The sequence below is a fragment of the Salmo trutta genome, chromosome 20 (genome assembly GCF_901001165.1).
Source record: "Salmo trutta chromosome 20, fSalTru1.1, whole genome shotgun sequence".
Lineage (NCBI taxonomy): Eukaryota > Metazoa > Chordata > Actinopteri > Salmoniformes > Salmonidae > Salmo > Salmo trutta.
Window position 1 is genome coordinate 13,755,889 of NC_042976.1, and position 23,194 is coordinate 13,779,082.

The 23,194-nt window shown below is 44.9% G+C and overlaps 1 protein-coding gene across 3 annotated transcripts; it reads left to right on the top strand.

The window, feature by feature from the left end:
• The first annotated feature begins 200 nt into the window (after positions 1–200).
• On the top strand, positions 201–22,415 carry LOC115155584 (splicing factor 3B subunit 1). Of its 3 annotated transcripts, none has more exons than XM_029702314.1 (24): positions 201–219; positions 1,561–1,641; positions 2,446–2,621; positions 2,870–2,971; positions 3,196–3,310; positions 6,163–6,242; positions 6,947–7,165; positions 7,406–7,874; positions 8,108–8,229; positions 8,582–8,881; positions 9,111–9,290; positions 9,391–9,477; positions 9,776–10,046; positions 10,850–10,995; positions 11,542–11,688; positions 11,954–12,079; positions 12,354–12,575; positions 16,659–16,841; positions 17,504–17,615; positions 18,360–18,480; positions 18,726–18,857; positions 19,056–19,328; positions 19,792–20,008; positions 21,681–22,415. In XM_029702314.1, the coding sequence occupies exons 2-24, from the start codon at positions 1,614–1,616 to the stop codon at positions 21,837–21,839; spliced, it is 3,987 nt and encodes a 1,328-aa protein (XP_029558174.1). In that variant the 5' UTR covers positions 201–219; positions 1,561–1,613; the 3' UTR covers positions 21,840–22,415. The 3 variants fall into 3 exon arrangements, with proteins under 3 accessions (XP_029558174.1, XP_029558175.1, XP_029558176.1); XM_029702315.1 differs by having other exon boundaries at positions 7,409–7,874; XM_029702316.1 differs by lacking the exons at positions 201–219; positions 1,561–1,641; positions 2,446–2,621; positions 2,870–2,971; positions 3,196–3,310 and adding an exon at positions 3,342–5,799.
• The last annotated feature ends 779 nt before the right edge of the window (positions 22,416–23,194 follow it).

Here is a 23,194-nt window from a genome sequence, read left to right on the forward strand (position 1 = left end):
AACGCTTATTCCTTCGTGGACGCGCCTTCTCTAACTAGCGCAATGATTGGATAATAGTTATCTGTTAAGAGTTTTCATTGGTCACTGTATACATCCGTCACCCTAAAACTGTTGACCTGGGTTTTTTTTTTTGCATTGTGCGTGTGCAAAAATGTCACGAGATGTGGGATTGAGTTGCCTTGACTTGATCGACCTACAGTGCATAGTTGGCTCTGAAAGGTTAGTGCTAAATTTGTTGAAAAGACACAACGTAAGCAGGGTTCTCTCGCGATTCAATTCAAAGGGCTTTATTGGCATGGAAAACATATGTTTACATTGCCTAAGCAAGTGAAATAGATAATAAACAGAAGTGAAATAAACAATCAAAATAAACAGTAAACATTACACTCACAAACGTTCCAAAGGAATATAAACATTTAAGATGTCATATTATGGCTATATACATTGTTGTAACGATGTGCAAATAGTTAATTTACAAAAGTGAAAATAAATAAACATAGGTGTGGGTTGTATTTACAATGGTGTTTGTTCTTCACTGGTTGCCCTTTTCTTGTGGCAACAGGTCACACATATGGCTGCTGTGATGGCACACTGGTATTTTCCCCAAAATTGGATTTGTTTTCGAATTCTTTGTGCGTTTGTGTAATCTGAGGGAAATATGTGTCTCTAATATGGTCATACATTTGGCAGGAAGTTAGGAAGTGCAGCTCAGTTTCCACCTCATTTTGTAGGCAGTGTTGCACATAGCCTGGATTCTCTTGAGAGCCAGGTCTGCCTATGGGAGCCTCTCTCAATAGGCTATGCTCACTGAATCTGTACATAGTCAAAGCTTTCCATCATTTTGGTTCTGTTACAGTGGTCAGGCATTCTGCCACTGTGTACTCTTTGTTTAGGGCCGAATAGTGTGCCAAAACTGTCACTATATATTTTCATCCCCTGTCGCTAGTTCTTCTCCATAGCATGGTTCTTGTAATGCTTCTGACTGAGTAATGCGATATTGAGACACAGGTTATGCTTTTACAAGTGAACTGCATATCTGGCCAAGCATATTGTAATAACATTGATTGTATTAATAATATAATTATAAAATGGTCATTTAGAATTTAAGCTAGTTTCTAGAGCAACTTCAGCTAACCAATGTCCGTAAGTATGCCAGGGTGATTGATATCAATATCTCAGGTACCACTAATGTGCCACTGAGCAGGGCGCTTCTCTTCAGCTTGCTGCTACTCCCAGCCTGGCCTGTGTTTATTTATAATAGATAAATAAAATATATATTCTATTCTATGGTGGTTTACGTTTGGATTTTCAGCATGCAGTTATAAACAGTTCCATTAAAGTGCTACCTTGATTTCAAACCCAATGAATTGGTTAGTTTATTCACTATATCACAACTTCCTGTTTTCTGATAGCCAAACAGTCTAATTTTAGGGCGTTAAGTATCTCAATTGAAGTTTAAAACCGCAGATATGACCCTCTCAAGCAACTGGTAACTGTGATGTTTAGACAGAAATGCACATTTCCTCTGTTTTACACATGCCTGCGCATCTGTTTTTGCAGAACGGATATTAATTCATTTTGACTTCCGGTTCCAGTCTTACTGAACCACCAAAATGGCGAAGATCGCCAAAACACACGAAGGTAAGATTATTTATTTACAAAGTGTTTTAAATGGCTATTATAACCTAATTTTACTTACGTCAGTTTCAAAACGCATCTGTTGTTTATAAGTCTGCTAACGTTATCTGTTTTAGCTCTATTTTCATTCGTGACATGATGTTGACAATCCAGACGCAACGAGGCCGGGCGCATAATAGATAATGGCGTCCCGCTAACTACTAAGCTAGCTAACCTAGATAATAAAGAATTTCAATAAGCATGATTGCCTTATATATATATATATATATATATATATATATATATATATATATATTAGTGTGCTCTTGGTACTATTTATGGGATGTTTGTATAGATGTAGACATGCGTAACTTGCTATGATATTGATATAGCTAGATATATTTATTTAACAGCGTCACACTGGTGTTGTAAAAGCTACCTAATTAAGATGGCGTTGAAGGTAATGCTAAGTAACTACCTAACGTAGCTAACTAACCCTGACGGATATTCTGTAAGTTACTAGCTATGATAGTCAACGCTAACTATGTGGTTTATCTAGTCGTTGGCAAGCTAAAATTGAAACTAATTTAGCAGGCCCTACTTTGTCAACACAGCGCACGATTTGAGCATGGTAGTCAAGCGTAATAATTAGTTCCAATGGCATCTATTTTAGTTAATGTATAACCTGTCACTGCTGCTTATTTATTTACATTTATGTAAAATCTCATTTGATTTGGTAATATGCTTGACATCAATGGTGATGTTTGTGCACATAGTTTTCAACATGCCCAGATGCTCAATGACTGTTGTTCCCCCCCTGCCCCCCAGACATCGAGGCCCAGATCCTGGAGATCCAGGGCATGAAAGCTGCCCTGGTGGAGGAGGGAGCAGATCAGGGTGTGGGCCTGGACTCCACTGGATACTATGACCAGGAGATCTACGGTGGCAGCGACAGCCGCTTCGCTGGATATGTCACCTCCATCGCGGCCAATGAACAGGAGGATGTAAGTCCTGATGTCAAATCCTGTGATGTAATGATGCATGTTTCCTTTGTAACTTGGAAAAAGTGTTGCACGTCATCTGCAACACTGACATCCTCTTTCTCTTCCTAGGGGTCAGACATCAGCTATTCCACTGTCTGATTTTTTTAAATGGAGTTGGCTACACCAATATGTCTCGTTGTCCTCGAGCTGGGAGAGTCTGCCTTAAATGGCTAGGCTTGACCAGACTCTTGTCTCTCTCTTATTTTCAGGATGATGAGGAGGACTCCTCAACAAGTCTACTTGGACAGAAGAAACCGGGATATCATGCTCCGGTGGCTATACTCAATGCAATACCACAGTCAGATGAGCAGGTTCGCAACACCATCTTCCTCTCTTCCTGTAGAATTCTACTTTGGAGTTCAGAACTGACAGATTACCTTTTACCAAATCTTAGTGTTAATGTTTTGGATTTGCATAATTATCCCTGCTCATATCTCGTCATAGACACCATTTTTTATAATGGCTACTTATCAAACTCTGTAATGTCTACCATTATGACATGTATTGTAACATGCTGTGTTGTCTCTCCTCTCAGTACGACCCGTTCGCGGAACACCGGCCCGCTAAGATTGCAGAGCGTGAAGACGAGTACAAGGCCAGACGACGACAGATGATCATCTCTCCTGAGCGACTTGACCCCTTTGCAGACGGTAAATTTCACCCCTCCATGTTCCCTCCATAGTGTCCTCCCCTGATATATGTTATGTGTTATACTGTAACTGCCATGATCCCATGGATGCCTTTCAAGGGTTTCAACCCACCTCTTGCTGCTTAGCCCTTCGAGCACTGTGCAGCTGCTTGCTCCCCAGACTAAGACCTTCCCTTGGTAATCTTTTCTGGCCCGAGGGTGCCTTTTATCACTCATCATTTTGTCTCAATAAAATCTCTTTGCTTTTGTGGCAAATGGTTTACATGGCAGATACAAGTTTTTTCTCGAAAATGAGAATAATTGTTAACATCTGAGAAATAAGTTGTGCGAAATACAACTTCTGCCAGTAAGGGGGTCCATATGTTTTAGGGAGAGGTGGTTAGGTGTTGTCTTGGTTACAGACTATTATACCTAATACTACATGGGTGGCAGGTAGGCTGTGAGTGTCTCGAAGGGTTAAGAGACCCATGTGGCTATCTATATCATGAACTGTTTAATTTAAAGAAAGGTATTGGGTAATGTGAGTAGCAAAATGTTTTTAATTGTTTGTGATTTGATGCTTATCCTTGGGGTAATTCACCTGCTCATACAATGTGCTGCACCCTGCTGTGCCCAGTAAGCGGCAACGCAATGACCCCATTACCGCACACACAAACCACCCCATCACGAGGCAGTCAGAAGCCAGAAATGTGCTGGCTGTCTGAAGCTTGGCTCCCAGTCAAGGAATGCCCCCAGATTGCCAACCCACCTGGGTACAGATCTGAGGCTTCAAAGTATTCCTGTGTAAAACAAGAACACTCGTAATAAGCAATGCTATTTTACCACCCCTTTCTTCCAAGTGGCCCTTCCTTCACTCCACTATAGTATCATTTTGCAGGCTTATGGTCAGTTACCACCACTGCAGGCTTGTCAGACTTTTAGGGGCTAGGGAAGTTCCATTAGAAGAGATGAGGACATAGTCAATTATGAGACTTACACACACAAACTATAGTGCAGTTGTCATCAACACTAGTGAGTTATGGTCTCAGATTTCAAGCCCATTTTAAATGGCATTTAGTCCAAATCTGGTCAGGGATCTTAATTTGGGCTCCAGGGGTCTAAGTAATAGAGTGGTTTACAGTGACTGTATAATCCTTGGCCAAAGGGCTTTGTCTCCAGTATTGTCTTGTCCCTTACCTCTCACAGGGCAAGGAGCCGCCACTTACATATATTCACATTTCTCAAAGCCTAACCCTGGCTACAACTTGTTTGTCTTGCCAGCTTAAATGTATGTTTGTTCATTAGAATGAACTAAATAGCCGTGCAGTTTAACCAAGGATGGCCTATTTCTCAGACTACAGCTTGACTAGCCTTTAAGCATTTGATTAACTAAACACATACCTTGTAGATTAAGTTTACAGTATGTTTATTTACACGTTGCAGAAATGTATTTTTAATGCAACAATTTGCCTGTAGGGTCTGAGATTTAATTGGCCTTAGTGCCTCAATGTAGTCTGGGGGTAGGGTTGTATCAAACCTGCATGTAGACAGCTCTGTCATATACAAATATGTTGTGGAAATATATTTCTATTTCACATCTTTGTAAAATAGAAACATATCAAGAAATCTGTGTGCCGCAATTCCACAGGCCCATACTAACTGTCCTTAATTTCTCTCCTACAGCAGTACTGCTTTGCCAGTCCTGTACTGCAGTCTCTTAAGGGTGCAGCAACTCATCCTGTGTAGGTTATGGTGAACAGACAGAAGTGTGCGCTTGTCAGTTTTGTCAGGGTCCACTGGCTGGTTGTCTGTCTGGGTGGGTGGGGGAAAAGCAGCTATACCTCAACAAATCTCTACCCCAACAACCTTTTATTTTGTCTTCTACCGAAGACTTATTTTTATAGAATTCAATTGAAAACTCTGCCATTTTATGGTGGTCTTTTGCTTTAGATTTATCTTGTAATTCATAATATATTTTTAAAACATTTTTCTAAAAAGGAAGTCAAGATCTACATTTACGAAGTTGGAATAGCAGTGGACTCCAAGGTCAAACTAATGACTGCTCAGTAGCATGTGGCCTGTTCCCCTGAAACTAAGGTATTGATCGTATGGATCTAAAAGTTGCTCCACTGCCCCTCAGGTATACGTGTAACTACATATATATATATAGATATGCTCTCCCTGCCCTGGGTTACATAAAGTAGCTACACATTTATCTCACAGAACATTCCTAGATTTAGTTTTAAAAAAAATCTTGACTTCATTTTCTTAAAATGCTATCAGTAAATCGCACTCTGGGGGATATTTTTTTAATTTAAATTTTTTTACTTTGAAGTTTGAGTCCCAGGAGGATTTTTCTTTTGTGACGTAAAAAACAAATCACAGGTGGTATGCTTATGTGTATGAGTTCCAACCCTTTTCCAAAGTGTTACTAATGGTAAAGAGACATTTTCTAGGCTTCTTTTCTGCCGGTTGAAGTCTGACTGCAGAAGGACCCTTGGCACTGAAAGTGTACGTATTCTGGAGAGCACAGCCCAGGACCCCTGCATCAGTGATGGCTTTATCCTCTCCTGTTATCTCCTTAAAAGAAAGACAAAACAACCTCCGCTGTTTCTCAATGTATCTGCCTGTTTTTTTTTAGACAGCTATGTTTGTATGTAAGGCAAGCAAGAGAGGACTGTCTGTATTTTGTGTATCTAGGATTGTCTTGTTGTGATTCAGCTTAAGGAACTAAACCAGTAAATGTTTCCTAAAGAAAAGTGAGGGCCTAGCTGAGCTGGCTGTGTTGTTGTGCTTGCTGTGTGTTATGAAGCCGAGTCCTGGGGGCGTGTTCTAATCGGCTGCCCTGTGTCTTGTTGGTGCTCTTTCGCGCAGGGGGCAAAACACCGGACCCCAAGCTGCAGTCCAGGTCGTACATGGACGTCATGAAGGAGCAGCACCTGACCAAAGAGGAGGTAAGACAGACCACATAAACCCCCTTTGTGGTCCTCGATTACCCCCTTCAGTACACATTTTTATTGTGACCCTGGATAAGCACACCTGATTCAACTAATCCTCAAGCCCTCAATGAGCTGAAGGAGGTGTGTTTGTCTGGGGCTACAATGAAAAGGTGTTCTGTTGGGGGTACTGGAGGACCAGGGTTGGTAAACACTGCTTTAGACCAAGGGCATGGCTTTGTCTTGAGGTTATGTTTCTGAGTGCTGTGTGTCCATAAAGGATATAATTAAACAATAAGGCCCGAGGGGGTGTGGTATTTGGTCAATATACCACGGCTAACAGCTGTACTTATGCACTTCGCAACACAAAGTGCCTGGATACAACCCGTAGCTGTGGTATATTGGCCATATCCCACAAACCCCTGAGGTGCCTTATTGCTTTTATAAACTGGTTACTAATGTAATTAGAAAAGTTAAAGTCATGTTTTGTCATACCTGTGGTATACAGTCTGATATACCATGGCTTTCAAACAATCAGTCTTCGGGGCTCCAACCACCCAGTTTATAATAAATACACCCACATAATGGAATTGTATCGTTCAGTGTGGTGTATCGTTGCCTACAATAGACTTAAGTCCTACAAATCCCACAGGAAACTTTTCCCTGCTGTGTTTATCCTTTGGTTGGTGTTCTCACGGTCTCCCTGCTCTCCCTCCATGCAGAAAGAGATTCGTCTGCAGATGGCAGAGAAGGCCAAAACAGGAGACCTGAAGGCTGTCAACGGCTCTGCCGCCTCCCAGGCTGCTGCTGCCGCTGCCGCCGCAAAGCGTAAACGCCGCTGGGACCAGACGGCCGAGAAACAGGACCAATCAGGAACCCCCAGCAACGCCGGCACACCTAAGAAGATGTCCAGCTGGGACCAGGCCGATCAGGCTGCTGAGGTAAAACTTATCTTAGTTGATCAGATCCAGTTTGTATCCTTACAATTATTATTTTTTGGTCTGGTGTTCGATCAGCAAATGATATAGAAGTGTTTTTGGGGCAGTTTATTTGCCTTGACATGTGCCTTTAAAGATTCTAGTGAAACAAGGTAACTCAACCGTGCTTCTCCAGTTTACATTTCTGTACTGTGAGAACTCACTGAACCCTTTATTCCTGGACACCCCCCACCACACATACAGCAGACCCCAGGACACACCCCAGGCCACACCCCATCCAACAGCCGCTGGGACGAGACCCCCGGAAGGAACAAGGGCAGTGAGACCCCAGGGGCCACCCCCAGCTCCCGAATGTGGGACCCCACCCCTAGCCACACCCCGGCTGGAGCAGCCACGCCAGGCAGAGGGGACACACCGGGACACACCACCCCTGGACACGGGGGAGCCACAGGCAGCGTGCGCAAAAACCGATGGGACGAGACCCCCAAGACGGAGAGGGAGACCCCTGGTCATGGAAGTGGTTGGGCCGAGACCCCCCGAACAGACAGGGGAGACGAGTCAGTGGGAGAGACCCCCACCCCCGGGGCCAGTAAAAGGAAGTCCCGTTGGGACGAGACCCCCGCCAGCCAGATGGGCTCTTCCACCCCACTGATGACCCCTGGGAAAACTCCCCTCGGAACCCCTGCCATGAATATGGCCACTCCCTCTCCAGGTACTGTTAATCACCTTGCCTTCCTGTCAGGCCTTTGAAACCCATTTTCAATTCCTTAGAGGTAGAATATAATTTAACACTGATAACTGTTGGTGAATTGATATTATGTACTTGTTGTTAATTTACTAGTAGTATGAAGTAGTAGGAATATAAGTAGTAGAATGTTCCACTAAGTCATGATACTGGGTTATTGAGGCATGTTTACATTATGCATGCGTTTCCTATCCTGTCAGGTCACCTGATGAGCATGACCCCAGAGCAGCTGCAGGCCTGGCGTTGGGAGAGGGAGATAGACGAGAGGAACCGACCTCTCACAGACGATGAGCTGGATGCCATGTTCCCAGAAGGATACAAGGTAAGCACACCCACTCCCCAGCACAATGGAGAAATGGAGCTCAACCGGCACTTGTCACATCAAATGCAGTATCTATATGAAGTGATTGAATGGTCTTCGTGATGATACGATGACGAGTCGGAACGAGATCCATTCTGTCTCTGGGGTCACTGGGCCAGGGTCACGTTCTGTGTCTCTGGGTCGGGATCCCCACAGCAGCGTGCCTCTTCAGTTGAAGACCTCAGACAAATGCCTCGATAAGGGCTCTATCCAGTACAGAGAAAGAGTGAATGGAACTGAAGTAAATAAAGCTAATCACTAAAGTATGATAAATGAATAGTACTAACATTTCATCCCCCACCTCCCTCCACAGGTCCTTCCCCCACCAGCAGGCTATGTGCCCATCCGTACCCCTGCCCGGAAGCTGTCTGCCACCCCCACCCCCATGGGGGGCATGACAGGCTTCCATATGCAGCAGGAGGACCGCTCCATGAAGCAGATCAACGACCAGCCCAGTGGGAACCTGCCCTTCCTCAAACCAGACGACATCCAGTACTTTGATAAACTGCTGGTTGAGGTGGATGAGTCCACTCTGAGCCCAGAGGAACAGAAGGAGCGTAAGATCATGAAACTGCTGCTGAAAATCAAGAACGGGACACCTCCCATGAGAAAGGTGAGACCAGATGCCAACTGTCCTCAGTCTTGACCACAGAATTTAATGGAACATTTCCCTGACCAAGATGGCTGCCATTATCAGCATAATCTGATTTATGAAGGTTTGACATAGGTAACACTAGATAGGCCTTTCATCTCTACAGACTTAGCTCCATCTTCCTTTTGGTGTGTAACTCTCACACTGAAAAGTCAACCGTCCAGTCTAACCCCCTTGCGTCTCTCCTCAGGCTGCCCTGCGTCAGATCACAGACAAGGCGAGGGAGTTTGGAGCAGGGCCCCTTTTCAACCAGATCCTGCCCCTGCTCATGTCTCCTACTCTGGAGGACCAGGAGCGCCACCTGCTGGTCAAGGTCATAGACCGCATCCTCTACAAGCTGGACGACCTGGTCCGCCCATACGTACACAAGGTGGGTCGTCGCGTGTGAGAGCGAGGGACTCATTGACTCGGTTTACAATATGTCTCCTGTGCCGAGATTGGCCCCCACTGATTGACTCTCTGTTCCCCAGATCCTGGTGGTGATTGAGCCGCTGCTGATTGATGAAGATTACTACGCCAGAGTGGAGGGCAGGGAGATCATCTCTAATTTGGCCAAGGTGAGCCCCACTTTCAGCCCTATAATGTACTCACACACCCACCACAGTTGGGTCGTATGCCTGTTGGACCGGTCCGTGGTCAGATTAGGGCTGGTACTTCGCTAGAAAAACCAGCAGGAGAACTAGCCGGTCTGACATCGTTAATTTCTGTTCTCACTTTGCACCCGTTCGTCACACTCCTAAAGCAAGTAGTAAATACAATTTGACCTGAAATTATACTTACGATGTCTATACAAGCAGTATCATAAACACCTATTAATCTTAGTTGATCTCTTACCCTCCCTCCCTCCCCCTCTAGGCTGCTGGCCTGGCCACTATGATCTCCACTATGAGACCTGATATTGACAACATGGATGAATACGTCAGAAATACAACCGCCAGAGCTTTCGCTGTCGTAGCGTCCGCTCTGGGAATCCCCTCCCTCTTGCCCTTCCTCAAGGCTGTGTGTAAGAGCAAGAAGTCATGGCAGGCCCGCCACACGGGCATCAAGATTGTCCAGCAGATTGCCATCCTCATGGGTTGTGCCATCCTGCCCCATCTGAGGAGTCTGGTGGAGATCATCGAGCATGGTGAGGGGAGGGGCCACTGCCTGAGGATGCTATTGGACCTGTTTAGTTTTCCAGTTATAGTACATTAGTTATGTTTAGGAGTGACTAGTATACTTGACTCAAGTAGTTTAGTTTTCTAGTATCTAGGGTGTGAGGGTTGACATTTCAAGTTTATTTTAAAGTGCATTGTTGGCCACAATACACTTTACAAAGAAGGATAATATGGCCACCATACACTTTACAAAGAAGGATAATATGGCCACCATACACTTTACAAAGAAGGATAATATGGCCACCGTACATTTTACAAAGAAGGATAATATGGCCACCATACACTTTACAAAGAAGGATAATATGGCCACCATACACTTTACAAAGAAGGATAATATGGCCACAATACACTTTACAAAGAAGGATAATATGGCCACCATACACTTTACAAAGAAGGATAATATGGCCACCATACACTTTACAAAGAAGGATAATATGGCCACCATACACTTTACAAAGAAGGATAATATGGCCACCATACACTTTACAAAGAAGGATAATATGGCCACCATACACTTTACAAAGAAGGATAATATGGCCACCATACACTTTACAAAGAAGGATAATATGGCCACCATACACTTTACAAAGAAGGATAATATGGCCACCATACACTTTACAAAGAAGGATAATATGGCCACCATACACTTTACAAAGAAGGATAATATGGCCACCATACACTTTACAAAGAAGGATAATATGGCCACCATACACTTTACAAAGAAGGATAACATATATGATGATCTGACCTCCGCCGTGTCTGCCCCCCTCAGGTCTGGTGGATGAGCAGCAGAAGGTGCGGACCATCAGTGCCCTGGCCATCGCCGCCCTGGCTGAGGCTGCCACGCCCTACGGTATCGAGTCCTTTGACTCCGTACTCAAACCCCTGTGGAAGGGTATCAGACAGCACAGAGGAAAGGTGAGGACACATTGCTTTGTCACATGCCTGTGAATCATTCTCGCCTGTTGGACTGGTCTGTGGTCAGATCAGGACTAGTACTTCACTAGATGGACACCAACATGAGAACTGGCAGATCTGACATCCAGTTCACTTCTGTTCTCACCCTGCACCTGTTGGTTACATTCCTAAAACAGTTAACAGGTTAATACAAACAAGTTTACTTGACATTACAATACAACTTCATTTCAGGATCTTGCCTGTATAGATACCAGTGTCTCCCCTATATTCATTCAATAGTGGCCGTCACCCCCAAAAATATAATGTACATTATAATACAAATGAAATATGATGTACATAGCAAAAATTACAGAAGGAAAAAAGTTCGGGACGCTTAAGCGTTTTTAGTGTGAACTTAAGCGTTATGTTTGAGTCACTCAGGTGGCATAAGAACACGGCATAAGCCATGGCAAAAGGTGTAGAATTGCAGCAAACTATCTTTAAAACAGCCAAATTGTCTGGATACAGTAACTGAGTTAACTCTTACCTCTCCCCTCTGGTGTCCAGGGTCTGGCTGCGTTCCTGAAGGCCATTGGCTACCTGATCCCTCTGATGGATGCTGAGTATGCTAACTACTACACCAGAGAGGTCATGCTGATCCTCATCAGAGAGTTCCAGTCTCCTGACGAGGAGATGAAGAAGATCGTGCTCAAGGTGAGGGTGCCTGCGTGTGTGTGTGTGTGTGCTCGACTCATTCTCGCTTGTTCGACCTATCAGATCAGGACTAGTACTTCACTAGATGGACACCAACATGAGAACTGGCAGATCTGACATCCAGTTCACTTCTGTTCTCACCCTGCACCTGTTGGTTACATTTCCAGAACGAAAAATAAGTTCCACATGCTACGTAGTACACTTCAAACTGAATTGGTGTATGTGTGGCCTGTTTGTAACCCCCATTGTTCCCCCTCTCTTCCAGGTGGTGAAACAGTGCTGTGGTACTGACGGTGTAGAAGCCAACTACATCAAGACCGAGATCCTGCCTCCCTTCTTCAAGCACTTCTGGCAACACAGGATGGCCCTGGACAGACGCAACTACAGACAGGTCGGTACAGACGCAGCTCAAACAGGAACGACTCCATGCATATCCCTTATACTGACTGGCTTGATTACAGACCTAAACTAAATGTTTAACCAATCATAAATCAGTTGTAGACAATTTTATGACAATAAAATATAGATATATTTTAGCCTCAATGGGATAAACTGGTGAAATACAACAACTGACTAACATTAAAATCTGGTCATAGTTGATTCATGACTGGTGTTTTTTGGGTCTGTGAGCTAACCTCTTCCCTGTATGTCTGCCCATCTTCTAGCTGGTGGACACCACAGTGGAGCTGGCCAATAAGGTGGGAGCAGCAGAGATCATCTCTCGTATCGTAGATGACCTGAAGGACGAGGCAGAGCAGTACAGGAAGATGGTGATGGAGACCATAGAGAAGATCATGGGGAACCTGGGAGCTGCTGACATCGACCACAAGCTGGAGGAGCAGCTGATCGACGGCATCCTGTACGCCTTCCAGGAACAGACCACGGAGGTGAGACCCGGGGGGTACCTGGGGCATTTTCAGCAAGGAACAATGTTGTGGAACGTTCAGATAGAAATGGATTATGTAGAACAATCATGCCTCTCTGACATGTAGAATAAGGAATCAGGTTGGCTGCTGACCTTTCTATCTGAAACGTTTCAGGGTTTCCCAAAAGCAATGGAACTTAGGCTTCCCAGTGTTTTACCGATGCGTCTTTCTTACAATGGTCTAAGATGTAACATTCATTTCCCAAAACACCTTACAGAGAACAGTCAGTCGTCTGTGTCGATATTGATTACTTTGGAAGAAAGGCATTGCTGTTCTCGGATCAGTTTTCTCAGTTAAAATCTTACCATAACATTTATAATTATGTCACAATACTGACATTGGATCAGCTCCTAAAGAGATATTACCACCTACGGCTGCAAATATTGAGGCGGCTTATTATAATGCTTACCCAATAAAAATTGGCACGTTAGGCTACACATGAAATATAATGAGACAAATTACAGACAATAGTCTACAAGTAACAAAATACAACTCAATTGATTGAAAATGAACTGTATTTCAATATGATTGACATAGAGCTATAGCCTACTGTTTATATTTTTAAAGCATTTTTTTAAAGATTACGTCACTTGTTTCAATCAATTGCCAAGACATTGCCAACTTTGTTTTTGTAGTCATCTTTGTTGTGAAGTTACCAGTGGTCACAGAGACAGATAAACCATGTGATTCTATGTTTGGAGGAGATCTACTGTGTATAAAGGGCCAAAAGTATCTAACGACACACTTAGCTGTTCTACCAGTGGTCTGAGGGCAGGCGTTAGATTGCCAGCGGTCTGAGGGCAGGCGTTAGATTGCCAGCGGTCTGAGGGCAGGCGTTAGATTGCCAGCGGTCTGAGGGCAGGCGTTAGATTGCCAGCGGTCTGAGGGCAGGCGTTAGATTGCCAGCGGTCTGAGGGCAGGCGTTAGATTGCCAGCGGTCTGAGGGCAGGCGTAGATTGCCAGCGGTCTGAGGGCAGGCGTTAGATTGCCAGCGGTCTGAGGGCAGGCGTTAGATTGCCAGCGGTCTGAGGGCAGGCGTTAGATTGCCAGCGGTCTGAGGGCAGGCGTTAGATTGCCAGCGGTCTGAGGGCAGGCGTTAGATTGCCAGCGGTCTGAGGGCAGGCGTTAGATTGCCAGCGGTCTGAGGGCAGGCGTTAGATTGCCAGCGGTCTGAGGGCAGGCGTTAGATTGCCAGCGGTCTGAGGGCAGGCGTTAGATTGCCAGCGGTCTGAGGGCAGGCGTTAGATTGCCAGCGGTCTGAGGGCAGGCGTTAGATTGCCAGCGGTCTGAGGGCAGGCGTTAGATTGCCAGCGGTCTGAGGGCAGGCGTTAGATTGCCAGCGGTCTGAGGGCAGGCGTTAGATTGCCAGCGGTCTGAGGGCAGGCGTTAGATTGCCAGCGGTCTGAGGGCAGGCGTTAGATTGCCAGCGGTCTGAGGGCAGGCGTTAGATTGCCAGCGGTCTGAGGGCAGGCGTTAGATTGCCAGCGGTCTGAGGGCAGGCGTTAGATTGCCAGCGGTCTGAGGGCAGGCGTTAGATTGCCAGCGGTCTGAGGGCAGGCGTTAGATTGCCAGCGGTCTGAGGGCAGGCGTTAGATTGCCAGCGGTCTGAGGGCAGGCGTTAGATTGCCAGCGGTCTGAGGGCAGGCGTTAGATTGCCAGCGGTCTGAGGGCAGGCGTTAGATTGCCAGCGGTCTGAGGGCAGGCGTTAGATTGCCAGCGGTCTGAGGGCAGGCGTTAGATTGCCAGCGGTCTGAGGGCAGGCGTTAGATTGCCAGCGGTCTGAGGGCAGGCGTTAGATTGCCAGCGGTCTGAGGGCAGGCGTTAGATTGCCAGCGGTCTGAGGGCAGGCGTTAGATTGCCAGCGGTCTGAGGGCAGGCGTTAGATTGCCAGCGGTCTGAGGGCAGGCGTTAGATTGCCAGCGGTCTGAGGGCAGGCGTTAGATTGCCAGCGGTTTCAAGTGCAACGTTAATAACGATGGGTTTGGGAAACAGCTCTGAGATTTAACGATGCTCCTACGATGGTTCTAATGATGAACCTAGCTTTTGGGAAACCGGGCCCAGAACGTTTGCCTACTGATCCTGGCTCGAGGTATAACATTGGGAAAAGCCTGTGCTGAAACAAGTTATCCCTGTCTGAACTAGAGGTCGACAGATTATGATTTTTCGACGCCGATGCCGATTATTGGAGGCCCAAAAAAGCCGCTGCCGATTAATCAGCCGATTTAAAATAAATTTTAAAAATCCTATTTTTTTTATTTGTAATAATGACAATTACAACAATACTGAATGAACACTTATTTTAACTTAATATAATACATCAATAAAATCAATTTAGCCTCAAATAAATAATGAAACATGTTCAATTTGGTTTAAATAATGCAAAAACAAAGTGTTGGAGAAGAAAGTAAAAGTGCAATATGTGCCATGTAAGAAAGCTAACGTTTAAGTTCCTTGCTCAGAACATGAGAACATATGAAAGCTGGTGGTTCCTTTTAACATGAGTCTTCAATATTCCCAGGTAAGATGTTTTAGGTTGTAGTTATTATAGGAATTATAGGACTATTTCTCTCAATACGATTTGTATTTCATATACCTTTGACTATTGGATGTTCTTATAGGCACTTTAGTATTGCCAGTGTAACAGTCTAGCTTCCGTCCCTCTCCTCGCTCCTACCTGGGCTCGAACCAGGAACACATCGACAACAGCCACCCTCGACGCAGCGTTACCCATGCAGAGCAAGGGGAAACAACTACTCCAAGTCTCAGAGCGAGTGACGTTTGAAACGCTATTAGCGCGCACCCGGCTAACTAGCTAGCCATTTCACATCGGTTACACCAGCCTAATCTTGGGAGTTGACAGGCTTGAAGTCATAAACAGCGCAATGCATTGCGAAGGGCTGCTGGCAAAACGCACGAAAGTGCTATTTTGAATGAATGCTTACGAGCCTGCTGGTGCCTACCACCGCTCAGTCAGACTGCGCTATCAAATAATAGACTTAATTATAACATAATAACACACACAAACACGAGCCTTAGGTCATTAATATGGTTGAATCCGGAAACTATCATCTCGAAAACAAAACGTTATTCCTGTTACATTGCACAACCCTCAATGTTATGTCATAATTACGTAAAATTCTGGCAAATTAGTTCGCAACGAGCCAGGCGGCCCAAACTGCTGCATGTACCCTGACTCTGTTTGCAAGTGAAGTGACACATTTTCCCTAGTTAAAATAAATTCATGTTAGCAGGCAATATTAACTAAATATGCAGGTTTAAAAATATACACTTGTGTATTGATTTTAAGAAAGGCATTGATGTTTATGGTTGGAGCAACGTGTACCTAAGCGATTATATGCAACGCAGGACAGGCTAGATAAACTAGTAATATCATCAACCATGTGTAGTTAACTAGTGATTATGATTGATTGATTGATTGGTTTTTATAAGATAAGTTTAATACTAGCTAGCAACTTACCTTGGCTTCTTATGCATTCGCGTAACCTCGTGGAGTGCAATGTAAGCAGGTGGTTAGAGCGTTGGACTAGTTAACCGTAAGGTTGCAAGATTGAATCCCCGAGCTGACAAGGTAAAAATCTGTCATTCTGCCCCTGAACAAAGCAGTTAACCCAACATTCCTAGGCCATCATTGAAAATAAGAATGTGTTCTTAACTGACTTGCCTATTTAAATAAAGGTGTAAAAAAAAAGTTAAAAAAAATAAAACTCGGCCAAATCGGCGGCCAAAAATACCGATTTCCGATTGTTATGAAAACTTGAAATCGGCCCTTATTAATCGGCCATTCCGATTAATCGGTCGACCTCTAGTCTGAACAGCAGTGTGGATTTATGGTAATCTGAGGCTTGATGGGAGATACATTTTGATTTGAATGGGTAACTGCTGGTGTCTGAAATGGCACCCTATTCCCTTTAAACCAGAGCCCTTCTATATGATTCCGTTTTGGACACAGACACTCTCAGTCCGTCATTAGCCTACCTGCGTGGAATATGACTGACTGTAGGACTTGACCTCTGACCCCTGTAGGACTCTGTGATGCTGAACGGGTTTGGCACGGTGGTAAATGCCCTGGGGAAGAGGGTGAAGCCCTACCTGCCTCAGATCTGTGGTACAGTGCTGTGGCGTCTCAACAACAAGTCCGCCAAGGTCCGCCAGCAGGCTGCTGACCTCATCTCCCGCACCGCTGTGGTCATGAAAACCTGCCAGGAGGTTAGTCTTCCCAACCACTCATAGATGCACACGCACATACACACTCGTATTGCACACACGCATATATATATATATATATATCTCACTCACTCACTGATACACACACACTCACACTGCAATAATATCACCTTCACTGACGGAGTTCTTCTTTCATTTCTAAACCTCTCTATCTCTCTCTCGCTCTCTCCTCCACAGGAGAACCTGATTCCCTTTCTAAACCTCTCTCTCCTCCACAGGAGAACCTGATTCCCTTTCTAAACCTCTCTCCTCCACAGGAGAACCTGATTCCCTTTCTAAAGCTCTCTCTCCTCCGCAGGAGAACCTGATTCCCTTTCTAAACCTCTCTCTCCTCCACAGGAGAAGCTGATTCCCTTTCTAAACCTCTCTCTCTCTCTCTCTCCTCCACAGGAGAAGATGATTCCCTTTCTAAACCTCTCTCTCCTCCACAGGAGAAGCTGATTCCCTTTCTAAACCTCTCTCTCTCTCTCTCCTCCACAGGAGAAGATGATTCCCTTTCTAAACCTCTCTCTCTCTCTCTCTCCTCTCCAGGAGTAGCTGATTCCCTTTCTAAACCTCTCTCTCTCCTCCACAGGAGAAGCTGATTCCCTTTCTAAACCTCTCTCTCTCTCTCTCTCTCTCTCTCTCTCTCTCTCTCTCCACAGGAGAAGCTGATGGGTCACCTGGGAGTGGTGTTATATGAGTATCTAGGAGAAGAGTATCCTGAAGTACTGGGAAGTATCCTTGGTGCTCTCAAGGCCATCGTCAATGTCATCGGTATGTAAACGTTACCCCCTCACTACTACAACTCCCTGTCTTCTGACCAATAGCATGTTGACACTAAGGTTGATGACCCTTTGGTCTTCAGTCACATGCCTGCGAATCATTCTCGCCTGTTGGACTGGTCTGTGGTCAGATCAGGACTAGTACTTCACTAGATGGACACCAACATGAGAACTGGCAGATCTGACATCCAGTTCACTTCTGTTCTCACCCTGCACCTGTTGGTTACAAATGAAAAGTAATTTGGGGCGGCAGGTAGCCTAGTGGTTAGAGCGTTGGACTAGTAACCGATCGAATCCCTGATCTGACAAGGTAAAAATCTGTCGTTCTGCCCCTGAACAAGGCAGTTAACCCACTGTTCCTAGGCCATCATTGAAAATAAGAATTTGTTCTTAACTGACTTGCCTAGTTAAATAAAGGTAAAATAAAAAAAAGCATTTGTTTTATTTTCCAAAATGCTATCCAATCTCTGTCTTGTAGCTCCATACACTCTCAGCCCACTAATTTAGCCCTCTCACTTCCTAAGACGGGCTGAAATCATTTGAGAAAGTGCTCCAGTGGGTAGAGAGATGCCTGTGAATGACTTGTGTTAGTTGAGTTCAGTGAAGAACAAGTATTGGGCTGGTTTAACAGCAGTAATGCTATAAGAGTGGTTATGATTAAGTTAGGATAGTAGAGGTGTTAATACTTGGTGATATGCATCCAGAGAGCTGATTGGTTGTCTGTGCTGTCACTCAGGTATGCACAAGATGACTCCACCAATCAAAGACCTGCTACCTCGGCTGACGCCCATCCTGAAGAACAGACATGAGAAGGTGCAGGAGAACTGTATTGACCTGGTGGGCAGGATTGCTGACAGGTATGTCTGTAGCAAAGGAATCACACACACATACAGATATTCACTAGTAAAGTCCAATCTTTAAAAGATTGGACTACATTAGTGTGAATCTGTGACTCACACATTCACCAGTACAGTCTAATCTTTTACACACACATTCACTAGTAAATTCCAATCTTTGACTCCTAACCATATGTGTAAATATGGTACAATAGTAGATGTTTCAGTAACCATGTTGTAACTCCTACCCTGGTCTGTCTGTGTAGGGGTGCTGAGTACGTGTCGGCCAGGGAGTGGATGCGGATCTGCTTTGAGCTGCTGGAGCTCCTCAAGGCCCACAAGAAGGCCATCCGCAGAGCCACCGTCAACACCTTCGGATACATCGCCAAGGCTATCGGGTGAGTCCTCCTGTCTCTGGCTACTGCCCAATACTTCTCTCAACACTTGTTGATCTCCATTGCTGCACATTTATTAGGGTTTCTGAGCGTCCATGAAAAATGTTGTCTCAAAGTTGTATTATAATGATGCTTGGTGATACTTCACCTGTTACTGTCATGGTAACCAGTATATATTTAGCCTATCGTTGACCCCTCCAGACCCCATGATGTGCTGGCCACACTACTCAACAACCTGAAGGTTCAGGAGCGTCAGAACCGAGTGTGTACCACCGTGGCCATCGCCATCGTGGCTGAGACCTGTTCTCCCTTCACCGTGCTCCCCGCTCTCATGAACGAGTACCGCGTGCCTGAGCTCAACGTGCAGAACGGCGTGCTCAAGTCCCTGTCCTTCCTGTTTGAGTACATCGGGGAGATGGGCAAGGACTACATCTATGCCGTCACGCCCCTGCTGGAGGACGCACTGATGGACAGGTGAGAGGACCAAACATTGTAACTAACAATCAGTCTGGTGGGCTGACTAAAGTCACAGTAACCCTGTAGTCAATAAACCAAAAACACAACATTTTCCAAGTATGGTAAATGCATCAAGCTACATAGCCACGATCAGGTCTGTCTGTAACATTTAGGGATCACTCGGTTGAATGTGCTGTAATATGCCTGCGAATCATTCTCGCCTGTTGGACTGGTCTGTGGTCAGATCAGGACTAGTACTTCACTAGATGGACACCAACATGAGAACTGGCAGATCTGACATCCAGTTCACTTCTGTTCTCACCCTGCACCTGTTGGTTACAAATGAAAAGTCAAGTGTCATTCATTGTCATAGTGGATTTCCTCCACAGAATTAGAATATATAGTAGAGCCCACCTGCTCCTTTGTACCTTTGGACTGGCTCCATTGGTAACCCTGTTTTTCTCCTCTCTCCTCCTTGCAGAGACCTGGTCCACAGACAGACTGCCAGTGCCGTGGTGCAGCACATGTCCCTGGGCGTCTACGGCTTCGGCTGTGAGGACTCCCTTAACCACTTGTTGAACTACGTGTGGCCCAATGTGTTTGAGACGTCGCCCCATGTAATCCAGGCTGTCATGGGGGCCCTGGAGGGCCTCAGGGTGGCTATCGGCCCCTGCCGCATGCTGCAGTATTGCCTGCAGGTAAACCTGACTGATACTACATCACTGATCTCCTTGTTCTGACAGACAGGTAGCAGATTGACTACTATCTGCTACTAGATGACTAGGATCATTTTAGAATAGCTGAGTGTTGTAAATGATGTAAGAAGTGATATCACTATCAACAGCAACATACCGTTATGAAGTCCATGAACAAACTGCAGTGGATACACTATATATACAAAAGTATGTGGACACTCATTCAATCGATTGGATTCAGCTATTTCAGCCACACCCGTTGCTGACAGGTGTATAAAATTGGGCACACAGTCATGCAATCTCCATAGACAAACTTTGGCAGTAGAATGACCTTACTGAAGAGCTCAGTGACATCTTTCCAACAAGTCAGTTCGTCAAATTTCTGCCCTGCTAGAGCTTCCCCGGTCCAACTGGAAGTGCTGTTATTGTGAAGTGGAAACGTCTAGGAGCAACAACGGCTCAGCTGCAAAGTGGTAGGCCACACAATCTCACAGAACGGGACCGCCAAGTGCTGAAGCGCTTAGGGTGTAAAAATAATCTGTCCTCAGTTGCAACACTCACTACCAAGTTCCAAAGTGCCTCTGGAAGCAACGTCAGCACAAGAACTGTTTGTCGAAGATTCATAAAATGGGTTTCCACGGCCGAGCTGCCACAACACAAGCTTAAGGTCACCATGTGTAATGCCAAGCGTCGGGTGGAGATGTGTAAAGCTCGCCGCCATTGGACTCTTGAGCAGTGGAAACGTGTTCTCTGCAGTGATGAATCAAGTTTCACCATCTGGGACTAATCTGGGTTTGGCGGATGCCAGGAATATACTACCTGTCCCAATGCATAGTGCCAACTGTAAAGTTTGGTGGAGGAGGAATAATGGTCTGAGGCTGTTTTTCCTGGTTCGGGCTAGGCCCTTTAGTTCCAGTGATGGGAAATCTTAACGCTACAGCATACAATGACATTCTAGATGATTCTGTGCTTCCAACTTTGTGGCAACAGTTTGGGGAAGGCCCTTTCCTGTTTCAGCATGACAATGCCCCCGTGCACAAAGCGAGGTCCATACAGCAATAGTTTGTCGAGATCGGTGTGAAAGAACTTGACTGGCCTGCACAGAGCCCTGACCTCAACTCCATCGAACACCTTTGGGATGAATTGGAACGCAGACTGCGAGCCAGGCCTAATCACCCAACATCAGTGCTGACCTCATTAATGGTCTTGTGACTGAATGGAAGTAAGTCCCCGCAGCAATGTTCCAACATCTAGTGGAAAGCCTTTCCAGAAGAGTGGAGGCTTTTTTAGCAGCAAAGGTGGGAACAGCTCCATATTAATGCTCATTATTTTGGAATGAGATGTTTTTACGAGCAGGTGTCCACATACTTTTGGTCATGTAGTTTATTTCATAAAAACATAGTTTCCGGGGGTGTTTGGTGGGGGGGCTTGAAGGGGAACATGATTGGGATGGAGGACTACTTTTTAGTTTTTCCCTGTTTATACTGAATATATTATTAAACTCTATATATTTCTTACCTACAGGTACGTTTTATCAACTTAAAAATATGAAGAGATGATGTACCTGTAACCCCCTCAACAAAAAATGCCTAAACAAATAAGCCATAATCATCCTAGCACTGTAAATGCAGCCGTTGAGTTGGTAATGCTCTCTAACCCGGTCTCCTCTCTCCAGGGTCTCTTCCACCCAGCCAGGAAGGTCCGAGACGTCTACTGGAAGATCTATAACTCGATCTACATCGGTTCCCAGGATGCTCTGATCGCTCACTACCCCCACGTCTACAACGATGAGAAGAACCCTTATCTCCGCTATGAGCTGGAGTACTTCCTGTGATTCTGCTCTCTGTTCACGCTCTTTCTTTCTCTGTTTACGGTCTCTCTTTCTCTCTCTCTGTTCACTCGGTTTCTCTCTTTCCCTCCTCTCTTTCATCTCTTCTCTCTCCACTCTTCGTCCTATCTCTCTTGGTGTGTAGATAGGACTTGGTCCATTTTTTATTTTTTATTTAGCCCCTCTGTCTTTGTAGTGGGTGTGTTCAACATAGCCACAGTGTCTGTGGCCCAAGATTAATTTTTAATCAAATAAAGGCACTATATGATTAGGGAGAAAGAAATATTAAACTGAAACATTTCTTAGAGCTTATGTATTGTTTTATTTCTTTTATAATTTCCATAAGGAATGATAGACACATGCAGTACAGTGACGTGCAGGATGTAAGTTAGCCATGTTAACGAATGGAAAAGCAAGTCAGTGACTTTTGAAGTTCTTTAAAATATTGTTATGGTTTCTGTGTACAGTCCTCTGTAACGGCCATTCCTTCTCAATCCTCTGCTCACCTATTAGTGATCACCCCTTTGTTCTTATCAGAATGTTGCTTTATTTGACTAAATAAACATTTGTGTATAAAATAAATGTCTACCTGTGCTTTATTTTGAGTTGGTCAAAATAAAGCACGAGACATGTCTTCTCATAGGAGTGATAATATGCTATATGGGAAGCAGTCTATGCAAAGTACCAACTATTTTTACCCTATAGCTAAAATCTTATAGGTAGAATAACTCGTTGTGGAATATGTGGGAACACACCAGCATTCTCCAGATTCCAGTTCCATACGGATCACCTTTGCCACCTTGTTTAATGTCACAACCTCATGTTCCACAGGCACTAGCTTTAAATGAATGATTGTTTTTACTGCAGTTAAATGTACACAAGCAGGCGTCGAATATCAACCACCCCAAATGAACTATATTTGGGCAGGTAGCCTAGCGGTTAAGAGTGTTGGGACAGTAACCAAAAGGTTGCTGGTTTAAATCACTGAGCCGACTCGGTGAAAAATCTAACTGTGCCCTTGAGCAAGGCACTGAACCCTAATTTATCCTGTAAGTCGCTCTGGATAAGTATCTGTTAAATGACTGAAATGTAAATTTCATCCAGAAATGCCACTACATTACATTTCAAAGGCTACTGCTTGTTCAGAAATGTTAATAAAAAGAAACCTTAAAGCCCTTTTGTTCTAATATCAGCCCTGCCCTCCTGCTGAGACCAACAGTAGACCAAGGAGAAGGAGCACTCTGGGTAGTTAGCCCTGTGCTGTTGACATGGAAACGAATGCTTACTGTGCTTTCTTCCATAAAGATGGCTATATGTTGTTTATTGGGCTGACACCATATTATTTATTAGTACTAAAAAAC

Excerpts from the sequence above, each read along its gene's own strand:
- LOC115155584 (XM_029702314.1), top strand. The coding sequence starts at position 1,614 with ATGGCGAAGATCGCCAAAACACACGAAG. Across the intron at positions 9,291-9,390 it reads TCCGCCCATACGTACACAAG|ATCCTGGTGGTGATTGAGCC; the intron begins GTGGGTCGTCGC and ends TCTGTTCCCCAG. Across the intron at positions 18,858-19,055 it reads TACATCGCCAAGGCTATCGG|ACCCCATGATGTGCTGGCCA; the intron begins GTGAGTCCTCCT and ends TGACCCCTCCAG.